Genomic DNA, 25,692 nt, shown 5'->3' with positions numbered 1-25,692 from the left:
GCCTGAGCGCCTGCAATAGGCTGAGCAAGTTTAAACCACGCCCAGTCTCTACTGTGATAGGCCAACAAACGGGTTGGAACTGTCTATCACAGTATAAAGAATACAGTTTTATATACGTCTTGTCAGTTCCCTGTTCTGCCCTGCGTGGTATTACAGTGAGCCCGTATATACGAAAGTTGCATTTGCCATTTATTACTTAGCTAATAAAAAATACATAGTATAAAATCGGTGACTCATTGTTATATTTATCCTGATACCAGATTCGAATTTACGCAACTCTAACAATAGCAAATAGGCTGCCCTTTGGGATGTACACCAATGAACTGTCCTACACATTACTGTGACCAGTGTCTTGTTCATTAGGGCACGCAACGGAACATGTTTCAGTGCATTTTATTACGTTTGGTGCCCAATGACACAACCCATGCTTAATGCTTGACTTCCATACTACCCGTCAAATGTTCATGAGGTATAAATAGGTGGAATTAGTTATTTTTGTTATTGCTTTGACGTAGCCTATATCTAATGCACAGGTGCTCTGAATGACAACAGTACATATTGTTAAAATATAGTCAGCAAACCAAACTGTACAAACAATCATTCAATACACAAATGCAAGGACTGTTTTCCACCTGTCATTGCAATATACTTTATTGCCACTAGATGGGCCCCACTCATTTTGATGAAGAAGCAATGCATCAACATGTTGATTTATGGGAGAAATAAAGAATTTGTTTTGACTTCATTTTCATGTGGCTTCTTGGTGCGTACATGTGTCACGCAATTCCAATGTACTTTAATTTACTATGAAATACAAACTGTGATTGGTGTTTAAACATAGGTGACGTAATAAATTCACCTGCGTCTCAGTGGTAGGCTATGCCTTCTTACAGTTATAGACCTATGGTATGCAATAGACTGTCCCTTCCTGTGCCTCGTCGACATAAATGTTTCTCAAGTGAAAGAAAATGTGCATGAAAACGAATCATCTCTCGTTGAATGACAAACACTAAATTGAATAATCCCGTCAACAGCTCCCACTCCTACGAGTAATACTGTTGACCCAATCACCGAAGAAGGGGCTTCGATTTGCTTAACGAAAAAAATGTGTGCACGAAAAACCGAAGACCAAACAAACTACGTCATATGCATGAACTGTTTTGACTGTGAAGCATAAGGTAAGCTTTATACACGTGTCCAGCTGTCAATGTCGTGTTAAAATGGGTTGATAATTCAACACTTCATTTTGGACAATCCAGCTGGTTGAGCATAGGTGTCAGGAGAAGTAAGTGGTTAGCACTGGTCCAATAATGCGAATGGTTGTAACGTCTTTCTCCGTGTCTATAATGATCGGTTGGTTTGATTGCAGCCTACCTGGTGCAATCAGTCATATCACCACTGGGAGGTGAATGTCAATAGTTAACGGTAATAAAGCATAGTTTAATAAGAACTGTTTGAGTGATGTTTTGTTCATAAATATTTCAGTTTTACAAAATTACATTTTTGTAGATATATATTCTGTGTAAATATCTGATTTCTCACTGGTAGATTCAGAGCACCATCTGTCATACAGTACCCGTCAAAGGTTTAGACACCTACTCATTCCAGGGTTTTTCTTTATTTTTTACTTTCTACATTGTAGAATAATAGTGATAACACATATGGAATCATGTAGTAACCAAAAAAGTGTTAAACAAATCCAAATATATTTGAGATTCTTCAGAGTAGCCACCCTTTGCCTTGATGACAGCTTTGCACACTCTTGGCATTCTCTCAAACTGCTTCATGAGGTAGTCAACTGGAATGCATTTCAATTAATAGGTGTGCCTTGTTAAGTTAATTTGTGGAATTTATTTCCTTCTTAATGCATTTGAGTCAATCAGTTGTGTTGTGACAAGGTAGGGGTGGTATACAGAAGATAGCCCTATTTGGTAAAAGACCAAGTCCATATTATGGCAAGAACAGCTCAAATTAGGAAAGAGATATAACAGTCCATCATTACTTTAAGATATGAAGGTCAGTCAATCCAGAACATTTGAAGAACTTTTCAAGTTGCATTCGCAAAAAGCATCAAGCGCTATGATGAAACTGGCTCTCATGAAGACCACCACAGGAAAGGAAGACCCAGAGTTCATTACAGTTACCAGCCTCAGAAATCGGAGCCCAAATAAATACTTCAGAGTTCAAGTAACAGACACATCTCAACATCAACTGTTCAGAGGAGACGTAAATCCGGCCTTCATGGACAAATTGATGACAAATTAATGGGCCAAGAAACACAAGCAATGGACATCTGTCCTTTGGTCTGATGAGTCCAAATTTGAGATTTTTGAGAATTTTGGCTCCAACCATCGTGTCTTTGTGAGACGCACGTATTATGTGTTATTTCATATCTTCTTTATTATTCTACAATGTAGAAAACAGTAAAAATAAAGAAAAACCCTTGAATGAGTAGGTATGTCCAAACAGTTGACTGCTACTCTAGCTCAAATAGTCAGACAGCAACGCCTTTTGTGGTCTCATCTTTTCTATCTTATAACCTCATCCTCTTTAGTAGCTGAATTTCAGACACAGAGGGCTAACAAAAGGTGCAAATTGGGTGCAGGTTGTCACGTATGCTCCCTCACCGGCCTCTAGGTCACCAGGCTGCTCGTTAAGGTGCACACCTGTCACCATAGTTACGTACAATAGCGCATAATGACATTCACCTGGACTCCATCACCTCCTAGATTACCTGTCCTATATATGTCACTCCCCTTGGTTCCTTCCCCAGGTGTCATTGCTTCTGTTTCTTGTCGGTGCGTTGTTCGTGGTTTTGTATTATGTTACATTTATTTATTAAAACACACTCCCTGAACTTGCGTCCCAACTCTCAGTGCACTCGTTACAGAAGGCAGTTTTATAAGCATAGGCCTGTCCCACTAATATAAATCTTTATCAACATATTATGAACTGTAATGAGAGACTGTGCAGGTCCTTTCAAATAAATAAACTACAGTCCAGATGTTTTTTCTGAACACAAATCCACATGTTCAGTGAACAGGCAGGCTTATCTGCTTGTGCCCACAGCATAAATCTGGCAAATAGCATACCGTCTGTTAACCTAAAACTTATTTCCATATACATGTTGATGAACCAAAGTGGACAAGTTCTACAAGCGTCACATACCTTCAACTATTAGCCTATACCAGGTGTCTTCAACCTTTTCTTGCCCTGGGACCCCCGCCCAGGGAAACTGGTGACCCAGGGATCCCCATCATATGTTACCAAAAAAAATGCACATTTCTTATCAGGTGCATGATAATGGCAAGGAGAAATAATCAACATTTAAAAATGACTAGATTTGCTAGGTTTTCATTATTTTCACATCCCCCAAATGTACTGAACAAAAATCTAAACGCAACATGTAAAGTGTTGGTCCCATGTTTCATGAGCTAAAATAAAAGATCCCAGAAATCTCCATACGCACAAAAAGCTTATTTCTCTCAAATTTTGTGCACAAATGTTTTACATCCCTGTTAGTGAGCATTTCTTCAAGATAATCCATCCACTTATTTTTGCCAAGTTAATCCGTCCACCTAACAGGTGTGGCATATCAAGCAGCTGATTAAAAAGCATGATCATTACACAGGTGCACCTTGTACTGGGGATAATAAAAGGCCACTCTAAAATGTGCAGTTTTGTGACACAAAAAAAAAGCTTGCCACTGATGTCTGAAGTTTTGAGGTAGCGTACAATTGGCATGCTGACAGCAGGAATACCCACCAGAGCTGTCCTCTGAGAATTTTATGTTAATTTCTCGACCATATATCTCTACCATATTCGTCACAGAATTTGGCAGTACATCCAACCGACCTCACAACCGCAGACCACGTTTAATCACGCCAGCCCAGGACCTCGACATCTGGCTCCTTCACCTGTGGGATTATCTGAGACCAGCCACCTGGACAGCTGATGAAACTTTGGGTTTGCAAAACCAACGAATTTCAGCACAAACTGTCAAGAAAGGTCTCAAGGAAGGTCATCTGCGTTGCTCGGCGTCCTCACCAGGGTCTTGATTTGACTGCAGTTCGGCGTCGTAACCGACTTCAGTGGGCAAATGCTCATCTTCAATGGCCACGCTAAATGAATGTGCTCATGACGGATAAATCCCGGTTTCAACTGTACTGGCAGACGTGTGTATGGCGTCGTGTGGTTGACTTTGTGAACAGAATGCCCCATGGTGGCGGTGGGGTTATCGTATGGGCAGGCATAAGCTACGGACAACAAACTGGATGGCTACTGTTTTGTAATCAACGACCCGACTTTGCTATTTTGTAATTCTTTTGTTTTCTATTTATTCTCTATTTTCACGAAATACATCCGCTTTTCTTATAACTGACAAGAACTCTGGAACATCAGATCGGCAGCTACATACCCCAATTACGGCTTCTATTTCGACTCATCCTCCCTGGGCTCTCTGTAATTCCAACCCAATTTTTGGGCTGCCCAAGGGGAAACGCCGGCATTACATAGACAAGATAGGGGGGATCCTGGTGAGATTAAGGCGAAGGGAAAACTGGCCACCTCTTCCCTCCATTCTACTGGCTAATGTACAGTCACTTGATAATAAGGTGGATGACCTCCGATCGCGGATTTGCCTACCAACGGGACTCACGGAACTGCTTTTCAGAAACATGGCTCTCAGACAAGATACTGCTATCCAACTCGATGGATTCTCCATTCACAGGGTTGATAGGACAGTGGAGTCTTGGAAATCGAGGGGGAGGGGTTTACCTCTTCATCAACTCCAACTGGTGTGCTAATTCCAGCTCGGTTCATGTGACAACCCACTGTTCACCCGTCTTGGAATACTTGATGGTCAAATGCCGGCCCTTCTACCTATCGAGTCAGTTTTCAGCTGTTAATGTGATTGCTGTATACATTCCACCTCAGGACAATAAAAATAACAAGCTGGCGCTTAACAAACTGTACAAGGCTATAAACAAGCAGGAAACCCTACACCCAGAGGCTGACTTTCTGGTTGCCGGTGTCACTACGCCCAACTTCCATCAACACGTCTCCAATGCCACTAAGGGTGACCACTGCTATTCCAGCAAGCATACAAGGTCCTCCCTCGTCCGCCATTCGGCAAATCAGATGATGACTCCTGATTCCAAGAAGAATCTGAAATAGGAAGTACCCGCGATTCGCTCTGTTGAGAAATGGTCACCAGAATCAGAGGGTATGTTGCAGACTGCTTTGCTAGCACTGATTGGAATATGTTTCGAGACTCTGCCGATAACATTGACGAGCTAACCATCTCCATTACCGGCTTCATTCGAAAATGAATTGGCGTTGTTGTACCCACACTGATTGTTCGCTGTTTCCCCAATCAAAAGCCCTGGATTAACACAGAGGTTGGAACTAAACTAAAGAGCAGGGCTATCGCACACAGAGCTATCATAGACAACCCTGATGCTACGGCCGAAGACAGGAATAAGTACAAGAAGGCCCGCTATGACCTCCACAGAGTCATCAAATGAGCAAAAGGACAATATAAGGTGGCTATAGTCCATTATGGATTACAAAGGAAGACCCAAACATGATCTGCCCAATGATGCCTCTACTAGAATCAATGCATTCTATGCATGCTTTGACAACAACAACATAGAGTCACGTGAGGCCGATGTGAAAATTGTGTTTTAATCAGGTCAAAATCCGCAAGGCCGCGGGCCCCGTTGGTATTCCAGGGCACGTACTCAGAAAATGCGCAGAACAGCTGGCAGGCATATTCACTGTAATTTTCAAACTCTCCTTGTCCCAGTCTGTTATCCGCACGTTTTTCTCCACACTGCCTGCACCCACCTAGATAAGAGGAATATCTATGTGACAATGCTGTTCATTGACTACAGCTCTGCGTTCAACAACATTGTCCCTTCCTAGCTCGTCACCAAGCTTAGGACTCTGGGTCTGAACACCTCGCTCTCTAATTGGATACTGGTATTCCTGATGGGCTGACCCCACGCGGTGAAGGTAGGCAACATTACCTCCATCACGCTGACCCTGAACACAGGGGTTCCACAGGGGTGTGTGGTTAGTCCCCTCCTGTATTCACTGTTCACCCACGAGTGTGTGGCCATGCACGACTCCAAAACCATTATCAAGTTCGCTGACAACATAATGGTGATAGGCCTGATCACAGGCTACAATGAGTCAGCCTACAGGGATGAGGTCAGAGCAGCAGTGGAGCAGGTAGACAGCTTCAAGTCCACGCCCCCAGCTTCTGATCCACGCCCCTACCTTTTTTTTAACGGTATCTGTGACCAACCGATGCATATCTGTATTCCCAGTCGTGTGAAATCCATAGATTAGGGCCTAATTTATTTATTTTAATTGACTGATTTCCTTATATGAACTGTAACTCAGTCAAATCTTTGAAATTGTTGCATGTTGTGTTTATATTTATGTTCAGTGTATAACAGGAAGAAGTGTAAACTCTAACATGGCATATTAACTAGAAAGATAACTCCAAACACATTTTCGCTAATAGCAGCTGTTTAGCTATGGTTAAACAAAGGTTAGCCATGTGTTGGCAAAACAATTGTCCACGTCAAGAAAGCTTACCAGTAGCCAGCATCACTTGCAGCAACTGGTCGGCCTACTCATGGGTGCTTTTCAAAGCCTATGTCTGATACTCCAGTGAGTGTAATTAGCTCACTATTAGGAGTTGAGAAATAAAGTTGACATCATTAGAAATATATTATCCTCTTTTCTAATGTTGTGTAAATCAAAATGAGTTTAGTCGCTAGCGACATTCATAAAAACAATTGGACATTTTTGGGGGACAAACATATTTGCATGGTCCCCATGTTGAATACCCTACAAGCTCTGTCTCGCGTCAGGATTAGATGTTCATCCATGTTTCCCATATCTGTCGTTCTGCCCTTGAACAGGCAGTTAACCCACTGTTCCTAGGCCGTCATTGAAAATAAGAATTTGTTCTTAACTGACTTGCCTAGTAAAATAAAGGTAAAAAATAAATAAATAAAAAAAAGGTCAAATTTCGAACTTGTTCCAAACGTTGAGGTTAAGTTTAAGTATTAACTCTGAATTCTTAAGGTATGGGTTAAGGTTTGGCATAGGCTTAAAACAAAAAATACCAAAAATAACTTTCTATCACTGGATTTGAACACGCAACCTTTGAATCAGAGCATGTGATTATGCACATCCGCCATACCAGTCCACAACGCCTTAATGAAACCAAAACCGAGTTGAAGGTAACAGCGCTGCTATTGACCGGTTTCCAGGTAATCTCACCGACGTTCTCAGACAGGGATGGGCATCAAATACTGACTTGTATCGCGGGTGACCTGCCTGGAATACGCCTGTCCTATACCCTTTTGTACCTTTATATACTAAACAATATTTTAGATCTGTAAGGCTTGGATATTACAAGCATTAGCAAAAATGACATAGGCTACAGTCATTCAGAGACAACTACTGGTTAAAATCAAAAATTAAAACCATCATAGAAGCAAATGGTAACAATTATGGCATGTGACTTGTGCACCTACTCTCACTGTGGTTAGCAGTGCAGCTTGTTAGATCTCTCTCTCTCACTCTCTCTCACACACACACACACACAGAGAGAGACAGACATGACCTTTTTGGTCTGGAATGTAATTGCATAGAATTCCTGTAATTTAGATTTCTTATGACACAGGAATAACCCTAATCAATCGCATCAAACAAAGAAATGCTATGTATTTTCATGAATCATTATTTTATATCTGCAATAATTCTACAAAACAAATTTCCATATTTTATTATATTTATCCAGAAAAAATACACTGAACAAAAAATATAACCGCAACATGCGGGAATACAGATATGTATGTAAAAGTAGGGGCATGGATCAGAAAACCAGTCAGTATCTGGTGTGGCCACCATTTGCCTCATGCAGTGCGACACATCTCCTTTGCATAGAGTTGATCAGGCAGTTGATTGTGGAATGTTGTCCCACTCCTCTTCAATGGCTGTACAAAGTTGCTGGATATTGGTGGGAAATGGAACACGTGGTTGTACACGTCGATCCAGAGCATCCCACACATGCTCAATGGGTGCTTCTACACCTGCATTGCTTGCTGTTTGGGGTTTTAGGCTGGGTTTCTGTACAGCACTTTGAGATATCATCTGATGTACGAAGGGCTATATAAATAAATTTGATTTGAATGCGTGACATGTCTTGGTGAGTATGCCGACCATGGAAGAACTGGGACATTTTCAGCTTCCAGGAATTGTGTACAGATCCTTGTACATGGGGCCGTGCATTATCATGCTGAAAGGTGAGGTGAACGCCGGAGGATGAATGGCACGACAATGGGCCGCAGGATCTCATCACGGTATCTCTGTGCAATCAAATTGATAAAATGCAATTGTGTTCGTTGTCTGTAGCTTATGCCTGCCCATAGCATAACCCAACTGGCACCATGGGGCACACTGTTCACAACATTGACATCAGGAAACTGCTCTCCCACACAAAGCCATACACCCTGTTTGCCATCTGCCCAGTACAGTTGAAGCCGGGATTGATCCGTGTAGAGCAGACTTCTCCAGCGTGCCAATGGCCATCAAAGGTGAGAATTTGCCCACTGAAGTCGGTTAAGATGCTAAACTGCAGTCAGGTCAAGACCCCGATGAGGACGACAAGCACGCAGATGAGCTTCCCTGATACGGTTTCTGATTCTTTGTGCAGAAATTCTTTGGTTGTGCATACCCACAGGGCATAGGTCCACTCACTGGGGAGCTAGGCCTAGCCAATTACTTTTCCCCACAAAACTGCGGGGTGGCAGGGTAGCCTAGTGGTTAGAGCATTGGACTAGTAACCGGAAGGTTGCAAGTTCAAATCCTTGAGCTGACAAGGTACAAATCTGTCGTTCTGCCCCTGAACAGGCAGTTAACCCACTAGGCCGTCATTGAAAATAAGAATTTGTTCTTAACTGACTTGCCTAGTAAAATAAAACATTTTTTTTTTTTAAAGAGCTTCATTAGAGACAAATAATCCTCAGTTTCATCAGCTGTCCAGGTGGTCTCAGACGATCCCGCCCTAAAACAACGTTGGAGGCGGTTTATGGTAGAGAAATTAACATTCAATTCTCTGGCAACAGCGCTGGTGGACATTCCTGCAGTCAGCATACCAATTGCATGCTCCCCATAGCTGTGGCATTGCATTGTTAATTTTAGAGTGGCCATTTATTGTCCCCAGCACAAGGTACGATGATAATTTTGTTTAATCCGCTTTAATCATGAAATGCCACACCTGCCAGGTGAATAGATTATCTTGGCAAAGGAGAAATGCTCACTAACTGGGATGTAAACACATTTGTGCAAATAAGCTTTTTCTTTGTATGTCAAATTTCTGGGATCTTTTATTTCAGTTTGTGAAACATGGGACCAACACTTGACATGTTGCATTTATATTTTTGTTCAGTGTACATGTTCTCACGGTTTTTCGTTTTTATCACATAAAACCCACCACACAAATGTATATGATATAATTTAACTTGTTTCTTTATTCTTTAATATTCATTTTCACGATATATGATCACGATTTGAGATTTACATTCCATCTTTTTGAAACCACAATACACTACACATACGGTTTTATAACATTTCCACAGGACCGTTGGATTGTGCAGAATGAAAAATGTCTTTATGCACATTTTCTTATTTTCATGATCTCTTCATATTTGTATGATTCAGACACTTAATTCCGGACATCGAATCATTTCAATTAATCTCGCAGGTATAGTTTACAAGTAAAATGCATTATAATATGAAACATTAGGGGATAAATTCGAATTTACAGTGACCGAATTCCATGGTGATCTTAATCATGTGGCGAATATCGGTCAAGTGACGGACTTGTGGGGCCTTCTTCAAACGATAATGACACAGCCTATTACTTCACAGGCATTTGCCGTCTTTTTTTCTTCCTAATTTCATAACCTGTGCGATATGTGTTTAGACCTAACCATGTGTTTAAATGTTTATTCAAATTTCCAAAACACGTCTTTCCTTACTCAGGTTGTGAACGTTTTCTTTTCCGCGTCCTAATTCCTGAACACTTTTCTTTTGTCTGAATATTATACATTCAATGTAGCTAATGCTGTTTCGAAATAGCGCTTGGAGAGAATACAAATGACTTTAAATAAATATCCAAGATATTTGGGATATTCCTAGTATTCATTAACACACTGTTTCATCATTCACGATATGTATTATATTTATGCTGTCTTGCTGATAGCCTATAATGTATTGCCATTTTAGTAGTTCCCATCATAATAGGTCCACATTATAGTATGTCAATGTGTTAATTAATAATCACATTCACTGCCCACTGAAACATTGAAAATCATGTAGAAGAAAGTGCCATCATATCAAACACACAACTTTGTTTATACCACTTAGTCACGATGCCGTCAAATTGTCGTCCAAAACCACATACTTGCATTTCAAATGAAATGTCTCTCAAGATGGGAAAACACCACAGAGAGATGAAGAAACGTGTCCCATTTTGCAATTTTGTTTAGGTCGATTGAACTATTGTAAACCTTCACTCCACTGAAAAATATGGATATGCATGTTGTTCTCATATTTATACATTACAAGTTGAATTGTCCATATCATATTTAGACTGTCCCACTGTGTGTGTGTGTGTGTGTGTGTGTGTAATGAGTGCTTGCACTGCATTTCGGTGCACACATTTATTTCGCATGAATTCTGTAAGCAGGGATGCACTGACTGCGCTCAGTGGGGATTTCAGTTATACACTATAAGGGTATGTGCAAAAACATCGATATCCAGCAGACAGTGGCTTGGCTAATCTTCTATGCCATACTTGTAAGCTTCTACTAGTCCCTCCATTGAGTGGATGAAACCAGAGATGGCGCATATGCCCCCTATTACAAATATAGCGACATCAAAGAACACGTGGTGCCATAGCAGCTTTCTCCATAGTAGCTTGAGGTGGAAGAGGCTAGGGAGCAGAAAGCAAAGCCCCGCGCCCGTCAGGCTGCCGGTCAGACCCATGAGAAGAGCAAAATGCGGTACATAAATGGCCATGAGCAACGTGAACACCACAAGGGTGCATCTGAGAGTGAGGCCCCAGGCTTTCAGCCTTCCATCGCCTCCATAGCAATCTGGGAACCATGTGCGTTCTCGTTCACAGAAAAATGATTTCTCCAATACTTCAACCGCAGCGAAGAATGGCAATGGGTATGACAGTAAAGCTTTGGCCACTAAGAAAAGGTTAACAACAGCCCTGATGGTTGACGGCAGGTTGTCGGTGATGACCTCCTTGGTGGCATCCGCCCAGGTCAGGTAAGCCAGAAGGGCGAACAGGCCTTTGAGGACGCATGCAGCGATGTGGGTCCAGTTCATCATACAGTGGAACTCGCTGGGTTTCACCATGTTCCCCTCGAGTGACGGAAGGAAAATCTGAGACGTGTAACTGAACACGATGATTCCAATAGAAATGGGGAACTTCTTCACATCGATGTAGAATTTGACTTTGTCCCAGGCCCAGTCGCGCGCTCTAGAGAGGCAGTAGGCAATTACCAGGATGTTGATGACGAAGTGCGCGATAGTGCACAGCAAACTGAACTTTGACACGGACTTGAGGTTCTTCAGGAAGGCGCAGGGCAGCAAGGCGGCGGTGGCCATGATGGCCCAGGACTTCTGTGAGATGGGGAGGGTGGGAAAGCTGTTGTACATCAGATTTCCGCTCACAACCACGTACAGGATGCACGTCATCACCAGCTCGATGATCTGGGCTACATTCACGATATGGCCACCTAAAGATGGAAACCTCGGTTGACAACAGGCGTTTGCAATGTCCACGTATGAGTCCCTTACACGCACCAGCTGACCGTCTTCGTCCTCCTCGTACAGGCAGGCGATGAGGATTTTCCCCGTGTAGCAACACACCACGGCGGCGAAAATAATGAGAAACAGTCCGAGGTATCCCCCGTGGAGAATGGCGTATGGTAAACCCAGAACGAACATCCCCTGAAAACACACAGGAAGTTATTTATGGGCATAATAACCAGATCAATTCAAGATAAACGTTTACAAAATGTAGCCTGGTATTTGTTGATAATAACTAAACAGGTTGGAGATGGGTGGGCGTAAATATAGGATTGCCAATTAAATAATTATTTTACAAAATGGAGTATTGAAGTGTTGAATGACTATTCCACTTTACGTAGGCTTACATGGATTACGCATTATGAGATAGTGTGTACATGATTCAATGGGTGACATGCTTGCTTGTTGGTGTGGGTTATGGTGGACATTCCATTTAGCTGCGAGCGTGCCCTTTCCAGCTAATTTTGTAGTCATCAATAGGGTGGAGACACGTCCTGGTTAAATGGTGACTGTCATGATGATGATCATAGCGTTAACAACGCATGATGGGACGGCGCTTGTCTTGGGACTTTTTGCCACATACAGATACACTGTCAAGTACATTTTAACACTTCAAAGGTCGCCCCAGACCCGCTATTACTCATTTGTAGGTGATAGACACGCGTAGCCTGCGCGTAATGCAACGATGAAATGAGCTATAGACTAGCTATAACGTATATGATAGGCTATCGAGGAAAGCACAGCGCAGCATAGTTTAGGCTATATATCCAAATGACCTTGACGAAATTACTATCTAGAAGGTCACCTGTCGATCTGAAGGAGAGATTCAGTCCTTTCGAATAGTATAACTGCTGCATGAATGCGCTCCAGAGCAACAGAGCCAAGTTCGTGCGTAAAGCCGCATCAACAGATCAGTACGCGTCACGTTCTTTCGTCAACTGGAAGTCTATGAGAGTACATGGAATTAGAATATGTGTGTTTATATGCTAGATATTTTATAATTATTCTGTAGGTTATGTGTATGGCTTCAGATAATGAAATGCAACAAAGCATTACCTTTTTTCCCCCATTGGTTAACCTCTTACGCTAACAGTGTGTAGTTTATCAATTTTTTTCATAGGTTATGAACCTTCCCAAACCACGTCAATTATCTCCAAATACCCCCAATTCATCTCCTTATCCAAAATCAAAAGGTTGTTTTTGTGTGAATTGGGCTCGGGCAGTTTTTGTTATTTATTTATATAAGGAACCCTTGGAATATTAGTGTCTCTATATATCCGGGATGCCTCACACAATTTATTTTATGTTCTAGCTTAACACAGTCACTGCTATTGCCTAGGGTCGGGTTCACGAGACTGTTGGAATATCGAATGCCTTAGCCTCTATTGGCCTTTTCACCGGGGATTTGTGTTCGCAATTAATGTGGTGATAACTGAAAGAAAAGCTATGTAGGCTTACATTTATTAACATTTGGCTATCCCTTTATATGGCAGGGAACACGAAGTAATCATTGAATGAATGAGTGGGATAGGACACCTGCAAGCGCCATGCTGTTTTAATTATGCGTCTTTACCTGGATTGCATTCGTGACATTCCAGCCAGCTTCCCACGCGGTGATTTTCGGTGATTTTTCTTCTTCTCCCAGACCTGAGGCTTTAGAGGCGGAGAGCGGAGGGCCGGTGCCATCTCTCTGGTAATGGCTGTCCCCAGAAGCCATTCCATCTTCTCCTCCACCCATCCCACCCTCTCCGCTCCCCTCTCCAGTGTCACCACCACCCATTTCATCCGATTTCATGATGTCCATCTGCAGTCCTTGCCGGTGGTCGTAATCCAAATCATCGCATGCGGCGAAGCCCAGTCCCTCCTCGTCTGTGGCGGCCTGGAAGCCCATCCTGGCCATCATGCCGCTCACCTTCGCCGTGGATTTATTCGACACTGAGGTGGCCGCATTTGACAGTTTATTTTGAAATTTGCTTCGGATTAAATGTGCCATTGTTACGTTCCCTGTCTACCCGTCTGGGACAATTTTTTGTTGTTGTTCAAGTAAAATAATTAGTCAATAACTAGATTGCGTGAATAAAACTAAGCTATAGTACGGACGGTGGTTTTATAAAGCCCTGATGGTTTTTAAGTTGCTATCTCCACTTCTTGATCAAAATACTCCTGTTCTTGATCATCCCCAGGTTCATTTCACCTTCAGACGTCGGCGCTCCGTCTTCGCATCTTGTGACCGCACTCCAGTCAGTGACCGCACTCGACGAAAACGTCCGAACTTGATGCACGATTTTTTTTAGGGGGTGGAAATGTATTGCGCAGACGATTACGCAAAATTGTTGCAATTTGTTATATTCAGTTCGTTTATTGATAATAACGGTTGCAGCAACGCTTCCACAGATGGTTTTCCTTGGCGGTTACTGAGGTCAGTGCCGTACGCCGGAGCCTGGGGGTGGCACGGAGGAGGAACGTGTCATCATCAGCCTGCCAATACAAGGACTCGGCTTCGTGAAGCACGTCTCCAGCCCCCAGAGCGCGTAGACACCCCACGGAAGAAAACGGGAGAGATTTGCTGCATTTCTAGGGGAGGTGCTTGCGGTACCTTGTCCCCTCCCCACCCCCGTATTCTACAAAACTTAATTCTAACATCCAATTACATTCTGGGGGCTTTGAGTCTTGCAATACGTTACGTGTATAAAAGGAGCTAGGTGGAAACTGAGAGGAGACAAACATCAACTCTTTGGACCGGGTTTTGTAACTTAAAGACTAGAATTTGACCAAATATTAGTTGTTGTTTTTTTACGACAAGTGGACGCGCGTGTCTTCAGTGGCAACGATAGTTGATGTGCCTAGCCTACTGGAATTAATGTGGATCGAATGTCAAATTATCGTTCGTTTATTCATGAAGAAAATGCTTATTTTCTTGTTTCGTTGTTTAAAATAGGCTATCGGTGGTAAGGTGGAAGTCAATTCCACATAGCCACTCGAGAGAGAAAAATATGTTTTTTTGCTATTGATATAAATTTAAATTCTGCGTTATTTCTTAGGCTTTCATTTTACGCACCGACACTTCTCCATTCGTTAGAACACCGTTTTTCTTGATAGGCCTACCTTAGGGCTGTATCTAAGTCGAAAAATAATATAATTGTTTTTGTTTCTAAAACGGAGCCAATAATTCATTTCAAAATTGGGTTTAAAACCGCTACATTTTCAGGATCAATGCATTGGCTATACCACGTTTTACTGTGTACGTTATCAAGATCATATTTTATACTTAATGCGTTTTGAATATTTAACTATAGCTTTTCAGAGCAAACTATTTATTTGAGATTGATAAGAGTTGGAAGTTCAAACAGTGTAAGGGGATTGCAGGCTTAACAATGGGATAATCTCCAGGTCTATTGCTATACACCTGGACATGGATTTTCCTTTAACTAGGCTATAAATATTAAGTTAAAAGCATTGACTCCTGCATGCGGAGTCCAAACAGTGTACATTTTTTGTTGTTAAAAACACACATTTTCAGATAATATACCACATCTATTTAATAAATTACAAAAAAACATGTAGGCCTAGTTTGTAATAGTGTTAATTATAATAAACAAATAACTTGCCAGAAATAGTCATTCCAAGTTCACGTCACTGAACGTTTGCGTGTGCCGCCTTCCAGTGTTTCCCTGGGCCAAAATAGTTCACGTTAGAGCGTGACACAGACTCTAATGCCTAGGATGAGTTTAGTTTTCTAGGCCTAGTCCTAGTTTTACGTTCAACCTATTTGGTGCTGAATGAAAAGTACAATTTGATTTGGAAAATGCTTTGTAATTTAGGTATCTTCAATTTTAAATGATTTGACAGCTCTTTTTGGCGTTCGGCCGCGGGAACATAGGACGATGCTCCTCTCTTAGCTCCATGCTATAGGCATGTGTTTGTTTTTAAAATCCTCAGAAATGTCTTATTTTCAACAGAGTGACTGTTGATATTCTGAGATTTTAAACCTCATGTTGTTCTGGGCATGGGGGAATCCATTCATCAGTTAGAGGACTAATTATGGCGACGAGATTGGAGCGCTTTAGTCTTTATCCACTTAATTGGTGCTTTCTTTATTTTCTGATTGAGGTTCAGCACCATGCGCAGATAAACAGCGACTGACTGACGTCGCCGATTTGGTTGTTTGAGTGCGGAAGGAAAGCATGGATGGGTTTAGCCTATTTTTGTTGTCTGTCTGCTGGACTATATTCAGTGGAATACAAATCGACTGAAGGTTCCATGTAGCAGCTTACCATAGTATGTTCACATTGCATTTTAGCCTACAGCCAGGTAGCCACGTGCATCTTGACCCCCCCCCCCCCAAAAAAAATAGGCTACACTAAAACATCATCAGGAAAATACCTTTAATACATCTTATGAAAAACAATTGTTAAAAATCCCACCAGTGATTGGCAATTTTATGCATATTTAAATCTTATTATGCCATCTCAATTGCAACAATTATGGTTTAAAGTGTAGCCTACAGTTTTTTCCATAAAATATATGAGAAAGGGGGGTTTACACATGGCAATGCCAAACGTAAACGGTATTTTCTGCTTTGCTGAGAGAGAAGGCAGAGATATACACGCGGTCCCCAGAGTGAGTGAAAGGGTTAATCACAGGCAGCGTTATCAGCCCGTCCAGACATCCTCTGATCTGTACTTACGACTGTCTGATTGAATGTCCTGTAAAATGAAAAGAACAACCGTGACACGAAAAGAAAGGGGGGTTTCAGGGCTGAATTTAAGGTCGATTCCTACAAGCAAGACTTGCTTACAAATAACGACTGTTTAGTAGCCTATTATTTATTAACGATATATATTTTTTCTTTACATTCAGGAAATTAGCAGATCATATTTTTTAATTCTATTTTTATTATGAAGAATATAAGTGAAACTGTCAAAACAAAAATGTGTATGCACGTTATACCTGCACAAAAGGAAAAGCTCAATGATGTCATAAATCATGATTATTATGTCATGCGCGCTCATGTTCCATGACCACATTAAAAGCCCAGTGAAGTCAAAAACGTGATTTTCCTATGTTTTATATATATCAAAACTATGAGGTTGGAATAATAGTGTGAAAATTATGATCATGCTCTTTTAGTGTAAGACCTGTTTGAAAAGTGAAATGTCAGCCAGTATAATAGGTGGGATGGAGTTTTGGCCTACCTGGTGACCTCAACAGGCAGTAAACAAGTTAATAGACCAATAAGAACGAGAGTTCCACACCTCTGCTAATAGCAGTTATTTTTCAGTTTTCACCTCCCCACTCAGACCACTAGTCTTAGCAAAAATCTTGTCTGAAAAAATTGCTATTAGCTAAGAAGCTATTTTTGTTAATTTTTGACCATTTTCAATTGAAAACAATTACAGTAAGGTAATTAAATGTTACCCAGAAATGATTTGATATAGAGAAAAAAAACGTCTGAATTGGACCTTTAATATCGTGGTATTGCCGTTTTGTGTGATGGCAGGACTATGCAGGTGCAAACCCCCCAAAACTCATCAGTTAACGTTAATGGAAATCAAGGGAATCTGAGAGTTGTCTCACTGTCAGATTTCCCCCACCATCATTCAGTCTTTAGATATGGCCCTGCAGTTATTTTGCAGCTATACCAACATGTACAGAATATTCTATTTTAATTCTGATAAATAGAATCAGCAATTAAATGTTCCTAAATTAACGTGTTTGTGTGTTTTGTCGAAAATATTTATTCGAAAGTATTCTTGGTTTTCTGTTCAATTGCATGTAGGTGAAAGTGATTTTATCCAGTCATTGCTCAGTTTATCACCTATCATTGAAGGCAATTACGGGTGAAGATGTCAGGTCCCAGGAGGATTCTCAACTATTTGTTGTCACGTTGAGAATACAGATTAAGTGAAGATAGCCAATAAGTGCTTGTCTCATATCGCACGTAGCCAATCCGGTTTGATGCTCTATTGTTTTTTTAAGCACCCTTGTGTGTTGTATAGGCCTAACCAGGGATGGGGAAAAAATATTCACAAGCCATATTTTTTGCATGATGGTGGAGTCAATCGAAAGCTCATTGTGATTTTGCTGCCTCTTTCCTCACATCCATTCACCGGTGGGTCTCTAGTCCCCCTCCCACCCCAGTTTCACCCTCGGCTCTGCAGCAGTCTGCTCGGTCCTTTTCCCCATTACACACATGGCTGAACTGGCACAATTGGTTCTTTGGCTTCATGCCCCCCTCCTCCTCCACGAACCACAAAATGACTAATTGGCACAATAGGAGCCACTGAATAGATTATGTTTGTAAAATATTCTTATTTGTGGTTGAACTATAACACAACCCAACCAACACATGTAGGCAATGATAGCAAGCCATGCCAGAAATAATTTATAAAATAACAATCGTATAGTTTCCATAAATACGATATTTCTCTCAAGTGTGTGTGTGAGAGAGAGACAGATCGAGATATTCTATAACAAAGTGTGTGAACCACCCATGACTATTCTGTGAACGCGCTGCGGGCACGTGGATCAGTATGTATGGTGTTGGGAGACGTCTCCTACAATATACTCAGCGGAGAGAAATGAAATCGCTCACTGTCACTGAAGCCGGAGCACTGACTGCACTCAGAGCACTGACTGCAGTGTGCGCCTCAGAGAGAGCTCGAGCATCTTGCTCATGCTTTGCCTAAAACAATTGGGATATAAGGGAATAGGGACTTGGTACTGGCGACAGATGTATGAATTCTCACGAGCTAAACATAGTCTAGGCTTCTGTATGCCTGTGTTTTGATGTCAGCTGTGTCCATTTTACAGAAGTAGGTTACCCCTTGTCACATCAAGTTTGTATGATATAACAATAACAACATTGAGGTCTAACATCATGACGTGTGTAGTAATATGATCCAATGATTTCATTCAAGGCTACACTCTTCGAAAAAAAGGTTCCAAAAGGGTTCTTGAACTGTTCCCAAAAGATACAAATGTTTTGGTTCCAGGTAGAACACTTTTTGGTCTTCTAAACGTAACTCTTAGGTTCCATTTAGAATCCTATCAGTAAAGTGTTCTACATGGAACTCAAAAGGGTTCTAACTGGAACCAAAAGGGTCATACCTGGAACGAAAAACGGTTCTTCAAAAGGTTCTCTTATGGGGACAGCCGAATAACCCTTTTAGTTTCCACATAGCACCAAGAGTGTAGCACCTTTGACCTATTTTATATCCTATTTTATATCCTAAGAACCCTTGGCTGACTGACGTGGTCCCATCATAGACTGCTCAGCGAGGCAGAAACGAACACATAACACACTTCAATTAATAAGGGAAGCTGAAAAGACACTCGGTCTCTCTGGGGACCGCGCGCGGCGCAGGGAATTAGCCTATCCAGAGATCTTTTCTCTCTCCTGAATCCAATAACATTAGCATCACAATCACAGGTAGGCAGGGACTGCATTATCTCATTGATTAGCCAATATTGAGGCAAATTACATTGCTAACTTCAATTAAATGCATAGACCCCCTACTACAACCAAACAGAAAAATAACAAGCATTGTGTTATTTCTATGAAATAATATAACGACCTATATAGGTCTATCATCTTGACTAAATGAATACCAGCCTGGGGGAAAAAAAACAAGGCTACTTATTGAAAAGTGAGTAGGAGCCTAGGCCTACAATCTCAGAAAAATAGGCAATATATAGAGATTTTACCTTTTCACATGCTTCTGTCTCCATCAGGAAAACCAACCCCAGAGATGCATCCAGGTGGCGCGGTGGTAAACGCTAAGAGCTTTTTCATTATGGTCCTAATGCGTTTGTTTAATGGCTTATTATGAGGCCCCGAGAGGGCTACCGGCGAAGTGGTTTATATTAGCCCGCTGGGCCTGTATGCTCTTTGCCAGGCGAGGAATAGCATTTCTGGTTTAAAAAAAATAACACACATACACGTTTTTATAAAAATATATATTCTGTAGATCATTTAGGCTACTGTGGTTTTAACCACATAATATGTTCAAAAAGAGCAACCAATGTGATTCCTTTAAAAAGCATTGTAATTGTCATCATAAAAATTAGTTTAGGCCTATTTAATTTGTTAATTTTTCATAAAGTAGGTCCTAGCTATTTCCTCATCAAAAGCGCATGTGTGGTCGGTGGTGTCTCTACTCTCGGTGCCGGTGGTTTTCTCTCCTGGTTAAGTGGCTTTTTTTTCCTGCGGTTCCGCGTGCTCCCCAGACGCCGTTTGCTGTTAAACCGGGGGTGACTCCGCTCACTCCATCACCTTTGACGTTCGTCTTTTCGCCCGGTATTCACCTTCCTGCTGCGACACATTAACATTGTAATTGCCTTTTACCCCTCGTTTTGAACACAATAAACTCAGCTGGTCCGTTGGGACTAGCGGCTATGGCCCGGGGCTGGCACAATGAACTACGCCATTGATTTATCACACTAACTGCCGAGAAAGGACCACCAACAGAACCCAGAACGTAACCACTTTCAACTAGGACTCAGGCTATACATGGTTGGCCACTTGCCTAGTGTTTACCCTCTTCTAGACAATGTATTTTAAACAAAGCAGCAAATAGTGGCGATGGTGGATTCAACACCACGGACAGCAGGGATAGCGCAGTTCGGATGTTTCAGCACCACAGTAGTGGACAGCGACCCGACCGTTACTCAGGTGCCACTGCAAACACTGAGGGAATCCCTGAGGATAAAAAGCCTAGCAGCCGCGACAAGCCTGCATGGAAGACTCCCACATGAACGGTTTGACACACTGTTCAAACATATCTGATTGCAAACGTTTGCCGTTAGAATGATAAATAGTATGTAGTGAATCTGTCAATGATTGAAATAGACATGGAGATCGTAACACAACAGTTTCATTTGTATACAATAATTGACTGTCATGCTAGTGGCAATAGGAATAATCAATGGATAGCACACTTAATCCAGCATGGGCGCTCTAGAGCCTGGGGTGGGTGTGTGTGTGTATGTGGCAGCTCATGGCTCTTGTCTCCTTGTAGTGAGTACAGAAGTGAGTCACAGACAGACACAGTAGATCATGTAGAAGCATGTTGTTCTCATTAATATTGAATGTGTGTGAGAAACGCTGCTATATTGTCAGCCTTCCCTGGGCTCCCACTCCCAGCCCTGGGCCATGTTCAATAGAGAGAAAGCGTTTTGAAACGGGGAGGTAGTGTACTACATGAAGCTTGACCAATAAGAACACAGATTCCTGCTATGGTGTGCCCTACTGAACACCACCACCCTGGTGTCTGTACAGTATATGACTAAGTAAGCTGAAGCTGCCAGCATACCCCTAATTTCTTTTGAGATGTATTTTTTGATGAGTAATTCCAAGTTCGTCAATTCTGTTCAAGTCAAAAATCTGAAGTCCTAGGTTAGTACGTTAAACAATGCAGTGAGTTGATCAGCACTTGACCCCCTTCCCCCCTTTTTAGCTCTGACTCAACTGATATCTACTTTACTGAGGAAAAAATGTACTTTCTATGCCTGTGATATGGGGTTGTCCCACCTAGCTATCTGAAGATGAACGCACTAGCTGTAAGTCGCTCTAGATGAGAGCATCTGCTAAATGACTAACATTTAAATGAGTCCATGTTGCATACTGTATATTCTTTCCCACCTCAGGCCGTTGCTGTCTGTAAACATTTAGCAAGTCAATTATACTCGTACAGGGTGTGATTCGATCTCCCACTTTCAAGGCACAAGGCACTCAAACCTTGTAATTGTGTCGTTTTTTTCCTGGTTGGGTTAGTTTTTGTCCTACCTTATTCTAGCATCTTGCATGGGCCGTTAAATCGGCGGTATCCACCTTGTTTCAATTAGCAGAAGCCCCGTTTTTATTAGCATAACACTCACCACCCTCTCATCACTGTGTGAGTCTAACATGGCACCCTGTCAACTACATAGTGCACTACCTTTGACCAGGGCCTATAGCTCTGGTCAAAAGTAGTGACCTATGTAGGGAACATAAGGTGCCATTTGGGACACACTCACTCTGAAGGATTCCATTGAAATGCACCACATTGTCTGCGAATTGAGTACATTCAGAACTCCTGAAAGGTATTTTTTCAGCACTCACTGTGATGATCTCTGGATGGATACAGCCAGGGAACCCTTTGGTTTAATTGAAGCTAGCAGAGCTCTGAACTGGAATGTTTTAGCCAACCTTAGTATAGCTTCAGTCAGGTTGAATACATTTTTAAAAAAGCTGTTTGCCTTCATAAACGTCTGATTGTGTGCATGCATGTGTGTGTGTGTTCGCTAGCATATTTCTGTCTCTCTCTCTCTCTCTCTGTCGGTGTGTGCGTGTGTTGTCCAACCATCCAGCTAGCCACAGCCACTCCTGGATGTCATTAATGTCTATTGTGGGCTGCACACTCACACTTACTAAACTCAAGCACTTAAAATCACCCACCAGTCACAATATAATAGCCACAGTCACACATGCCCAGTAGAATAGACACAGCTATTGATTCCTGTACTGATGTGCCAGACACTTCACAATCACACTACAGGAGAACAGGCTCTCTACACCCAAGGATTGGTTTGTCTCTCCAGGAACAATAAAAATGTATGATGTCATGTGCCAGGAACAATATTTGCCATTTCCTACTGGTATGTTATGTACAACAAAACACTGAATTAGGTTGGTGTATACCTATGTGGTTTACTGTAAACAACAACCCTCAATACAGTACTACTACAGTTTCTTGAGAAATATCGGATCCCCTCCTCCATCTCTCCCTGCTCGCCCTGGGGGCTCCCTGTGTCACCGTCGCTCACCACTGATTGGTTTCTGATCTCACTCGTGTTCTTTTTAAACAGCATTGGCCCTCTCATTTGGGTGAGCAATGGAACACAAGCACTGCCCCAGGGTGCATTGCAGCAGCAGCCGGACCTTGGTTCAAATACTGTTAGTTTTTGCTCTAGCCTCCCTAAAGTGCCAGATGGATGGCGGCTGTGGAGTTTTGCGACTATTCTTTGGTTCTATTGTACCAGGCAAGCTCAATAAAGCCCAGCAAAAGCATTTTCAAAGGATTTCAAATAGTGTTTGAACCCAGGTGTGGTCTGGCTAGAAGCAGCTGCCTGTGTGTCCACTGCCGTCTAGGAGGGTAGACAGACAGGGAACTGACCTACTGATACTGTGGCCTTCTCAGACTCCCTCTCCCACTCCCCGGCGTACTGAGAGTAGGCCCCATCCAAAGGTCAAGTGAGCCCTTTTAACACGAGTAATGTTAATTTAGACTGGCTAATGAAATCGCAGAGACGCCAGAGGTACAAGGTGCACCTGACACAGTTTAGCTGCTGATGTGAGGGAGAGGAGGAGAACGCTGGGCGTGTTGTATTGTCTTCTGTTTTTCCATTGAGCCATGATACGCAGATAGTAGGTAATATTTTCTAGTGACTGCAGATCCATTTTTAAAATAGGCAACTCGTCCCGCGAAACCTAGACCTTGCTGGAGCATTGGTACAATGTGATAGCCAACCCGTCTAGAGAGACTAACAGGCAACAGTCTTTGTATTTCATGACACGTATAACCCATATACCAATGAGGCAATAAAAAAGCTAAGGTTGGTGCTTTAGGCTTATCTTGATATTGGGAGCTCAAAATAAATAAAACATTCAAAGCAGAATGCTCCCATTTCCACTCTCATTTGTCTTTTTCTTCTATCTTTGATTCTGGTCAGGAGCTTCCATCAATCCCTGTCACACACCCTTGCTCTGGCTGACCATGTGAACACACACTAGCTACCTCTGTGTGTCTGATTGGTTTGTTTCTGGGCAGATTTTTGCAACCTGATCAGCGGCAGTTCTGATCAATCTAGAGAAATTCCATTTAGGAATATTAGGAGGAGGAATTGTATTTTTTGGGGAAAAACTGATCAATTCTGTTCATAAGAAACAGAAGTTAAAAAAGATGTACGGTGTTTGATTTGTGTGCAATGATTTCTTCTGAGGCTCCAGAGATAATCTTTAACATGAGTAAATAGAAGGATTATCATGGTAGTCTGTCTCTGTCACCCTCAAGTTTTACATTTACATTATGATATGGAGAAAAGGAATTTCCCTTGCCTAAGTGTCATTTTACCATATATACTAGATTTTCTACCATTTAACCCCTTATACTTATGGAAATTGGCCTATATGGATCGGGCCAAATTGAAATGTTTCTAACAGAAGAATTCTAAAAAGCATATGCATGACCATGGTAGCAATTAAAAGAGAGCACTTTGGAAATGATCTAACTAAAGGTGAAGACAACAGTTCACCGGACACAAGACTGAATCCAAACATTACACTGTTGATTTTATGTGCATTTTATATGTACTGTACTTTTCACAGCATTTGTCAATAACGAAACCTGAAAATACTCTGGATAAGAATAAGAATATTCATTTACATTTTGCAGTAGGTGCAAGATAAAAAATAAAAAAAACGATTACAAGGGTTTGAGTGAGAGGTCTAACTGTTGTCTCCAAGTGGCCACACACCTCTCCAAACTGTGCACAGTTCCTAAATAATTTCAATGCACTTTTACGACTTCCACTACACTTGTATTATTTGGTTTGGAACACAGCCCTGTGTCCCCACCATCACACAATTACTGTTGTTGTTTACGCAATCCAAAAACATTCCATTATAAGCCGCAATCTGAGTCAGGTGGGCATTATTTGAAAGCTTATTCTATTGTTAACATGCATAGCTAGGTTATAAAGTATGTAAACGCCTGCTCGTCGATCATCTGATTCCAAAATCCTAGGCATTAATAAGGAGTTTGTCCCCCTTTGCTGCTATAACAGCCTCCACTCTTTTGGGAAGGCTATTCCGCCAGTTGTTGGAACATTGCTGCGGGGACTTGCTTCCATTCAGCCACAAGAGCATTAGTGAGGCCGGGCACTGATGTTGGGCGATTGGGCCTGTGCAGGCCAGTCACCCTAAAGGTGTTTGAAGGGATTGAGGTCAGTCAATACGGAACATTTCAAGAACTTTGAAAATGTCTTCATGTGCAGTCGCAAAAACCATCAAGCGCTATGATGAAACTAGCTCTCATGAGGACCGCCACAGCAAAGGAAAACCCAGAGTTACCTCTGCTGCAGAGGATACATTCATTAGAGTTAAATGCACCTCAGATTGCAGCCAAAATAATTGCTACAGAGTTCAAGTAATAGACACATCTCAACTTCAACTGTTCAGAGGAGACTGCTTGAGTCAGGCCTTCGTGGTCAAATTGCTGCAAAGAAACCACTATTAAAGGACACCTATAAGAAGAAGAGTTGCGTGGGCCAGGAAATACGAGCGATGGACATTAGACCAGTGGAAATCTGCCCTTTGGTCTGATGAGTCCAAATATATGATTTTTGGTTCCAACCGCCGTGTCTTTGTGAGACGCAGAGTAGGTGGGTGAAGTACGGTTCCCAGCATGAAGCATGGAGGAGGAGGTGTGATGGTGTGGGGTGCTTTGCAGGTGACACTGTCTGTGATTTGTTTAGAATTCAAGGCACGATGACCAGCATGGCTACCAGAGCATTCTGCAACAATATGCCATCTCATCTGGTATGTGCTTAGTGGGACTGTCATTTGTTTTTCAACAGGACAATGACCCAAAACACACCTCCAGGCTGTGAAAGGGCTATTTGGCCAAGATAGAGAGTGATGGTGTTGCATCAGATGAGCTGGCCTCCACAATCACCCGACCTCAACTCAATTGAGATGGTTTGGACCGCAGTGAAGGAAAAGCAGCTAACAAGTGCTCAGCG

General features: G+C 42.0%; 1 protein-coding gene across 1 annotated transcript; it reads right to left on the bottom strand.

Annotated features, from left to right (window-relative positions):
* Positions 1–9,527: 9,527 nt before the first annotated feature.
* LOC109890800 (vesicular inhibitory amino acid transporter-like) lies at positions 9,528–14,409 on the bottom strand. Its single transcript, XM_020482838.2, has 2 exons — positions 13,484–14,409; positions 9,528–12,051 (listed from the first exon to the last, which is right to left on the bottom strand). Exons 1-2 carry the CDS (start codon positions 13,901–13,903, stop codon positions 10,864–10,866), a joined length of 1,608 nt encoding a protein of 535 aa, XP_020338427.1. The 5' UTR covers positions 13,904–14,409; the 3' UTR covers positions 9,528–10,863.
* Between the last annotated feature and the right edge of the window lie 11,283 nt (positions 14,410–25,692).

The sequence above is a fragment of the Oncorhynchus kisutch genome, linkage group LG5 (genome assembly GCF_002021735.2).
Source record: "Oncorhynchus kisutch isolate 150728-3 linkage group LG5, Okis_V2, whole genome shotgun sequence".
NCBI classification, from domain to species: domain Eukaryota; kingdom Metazoa; phylum Chordata; class Actinopteri; order Salmoniformes; family Salmonidae; genus Oncorhynchus; species Oncorhynchus kisutch.
This window is presented reverse-complemented; position numbering and strand designations above follow the sequence as displayed.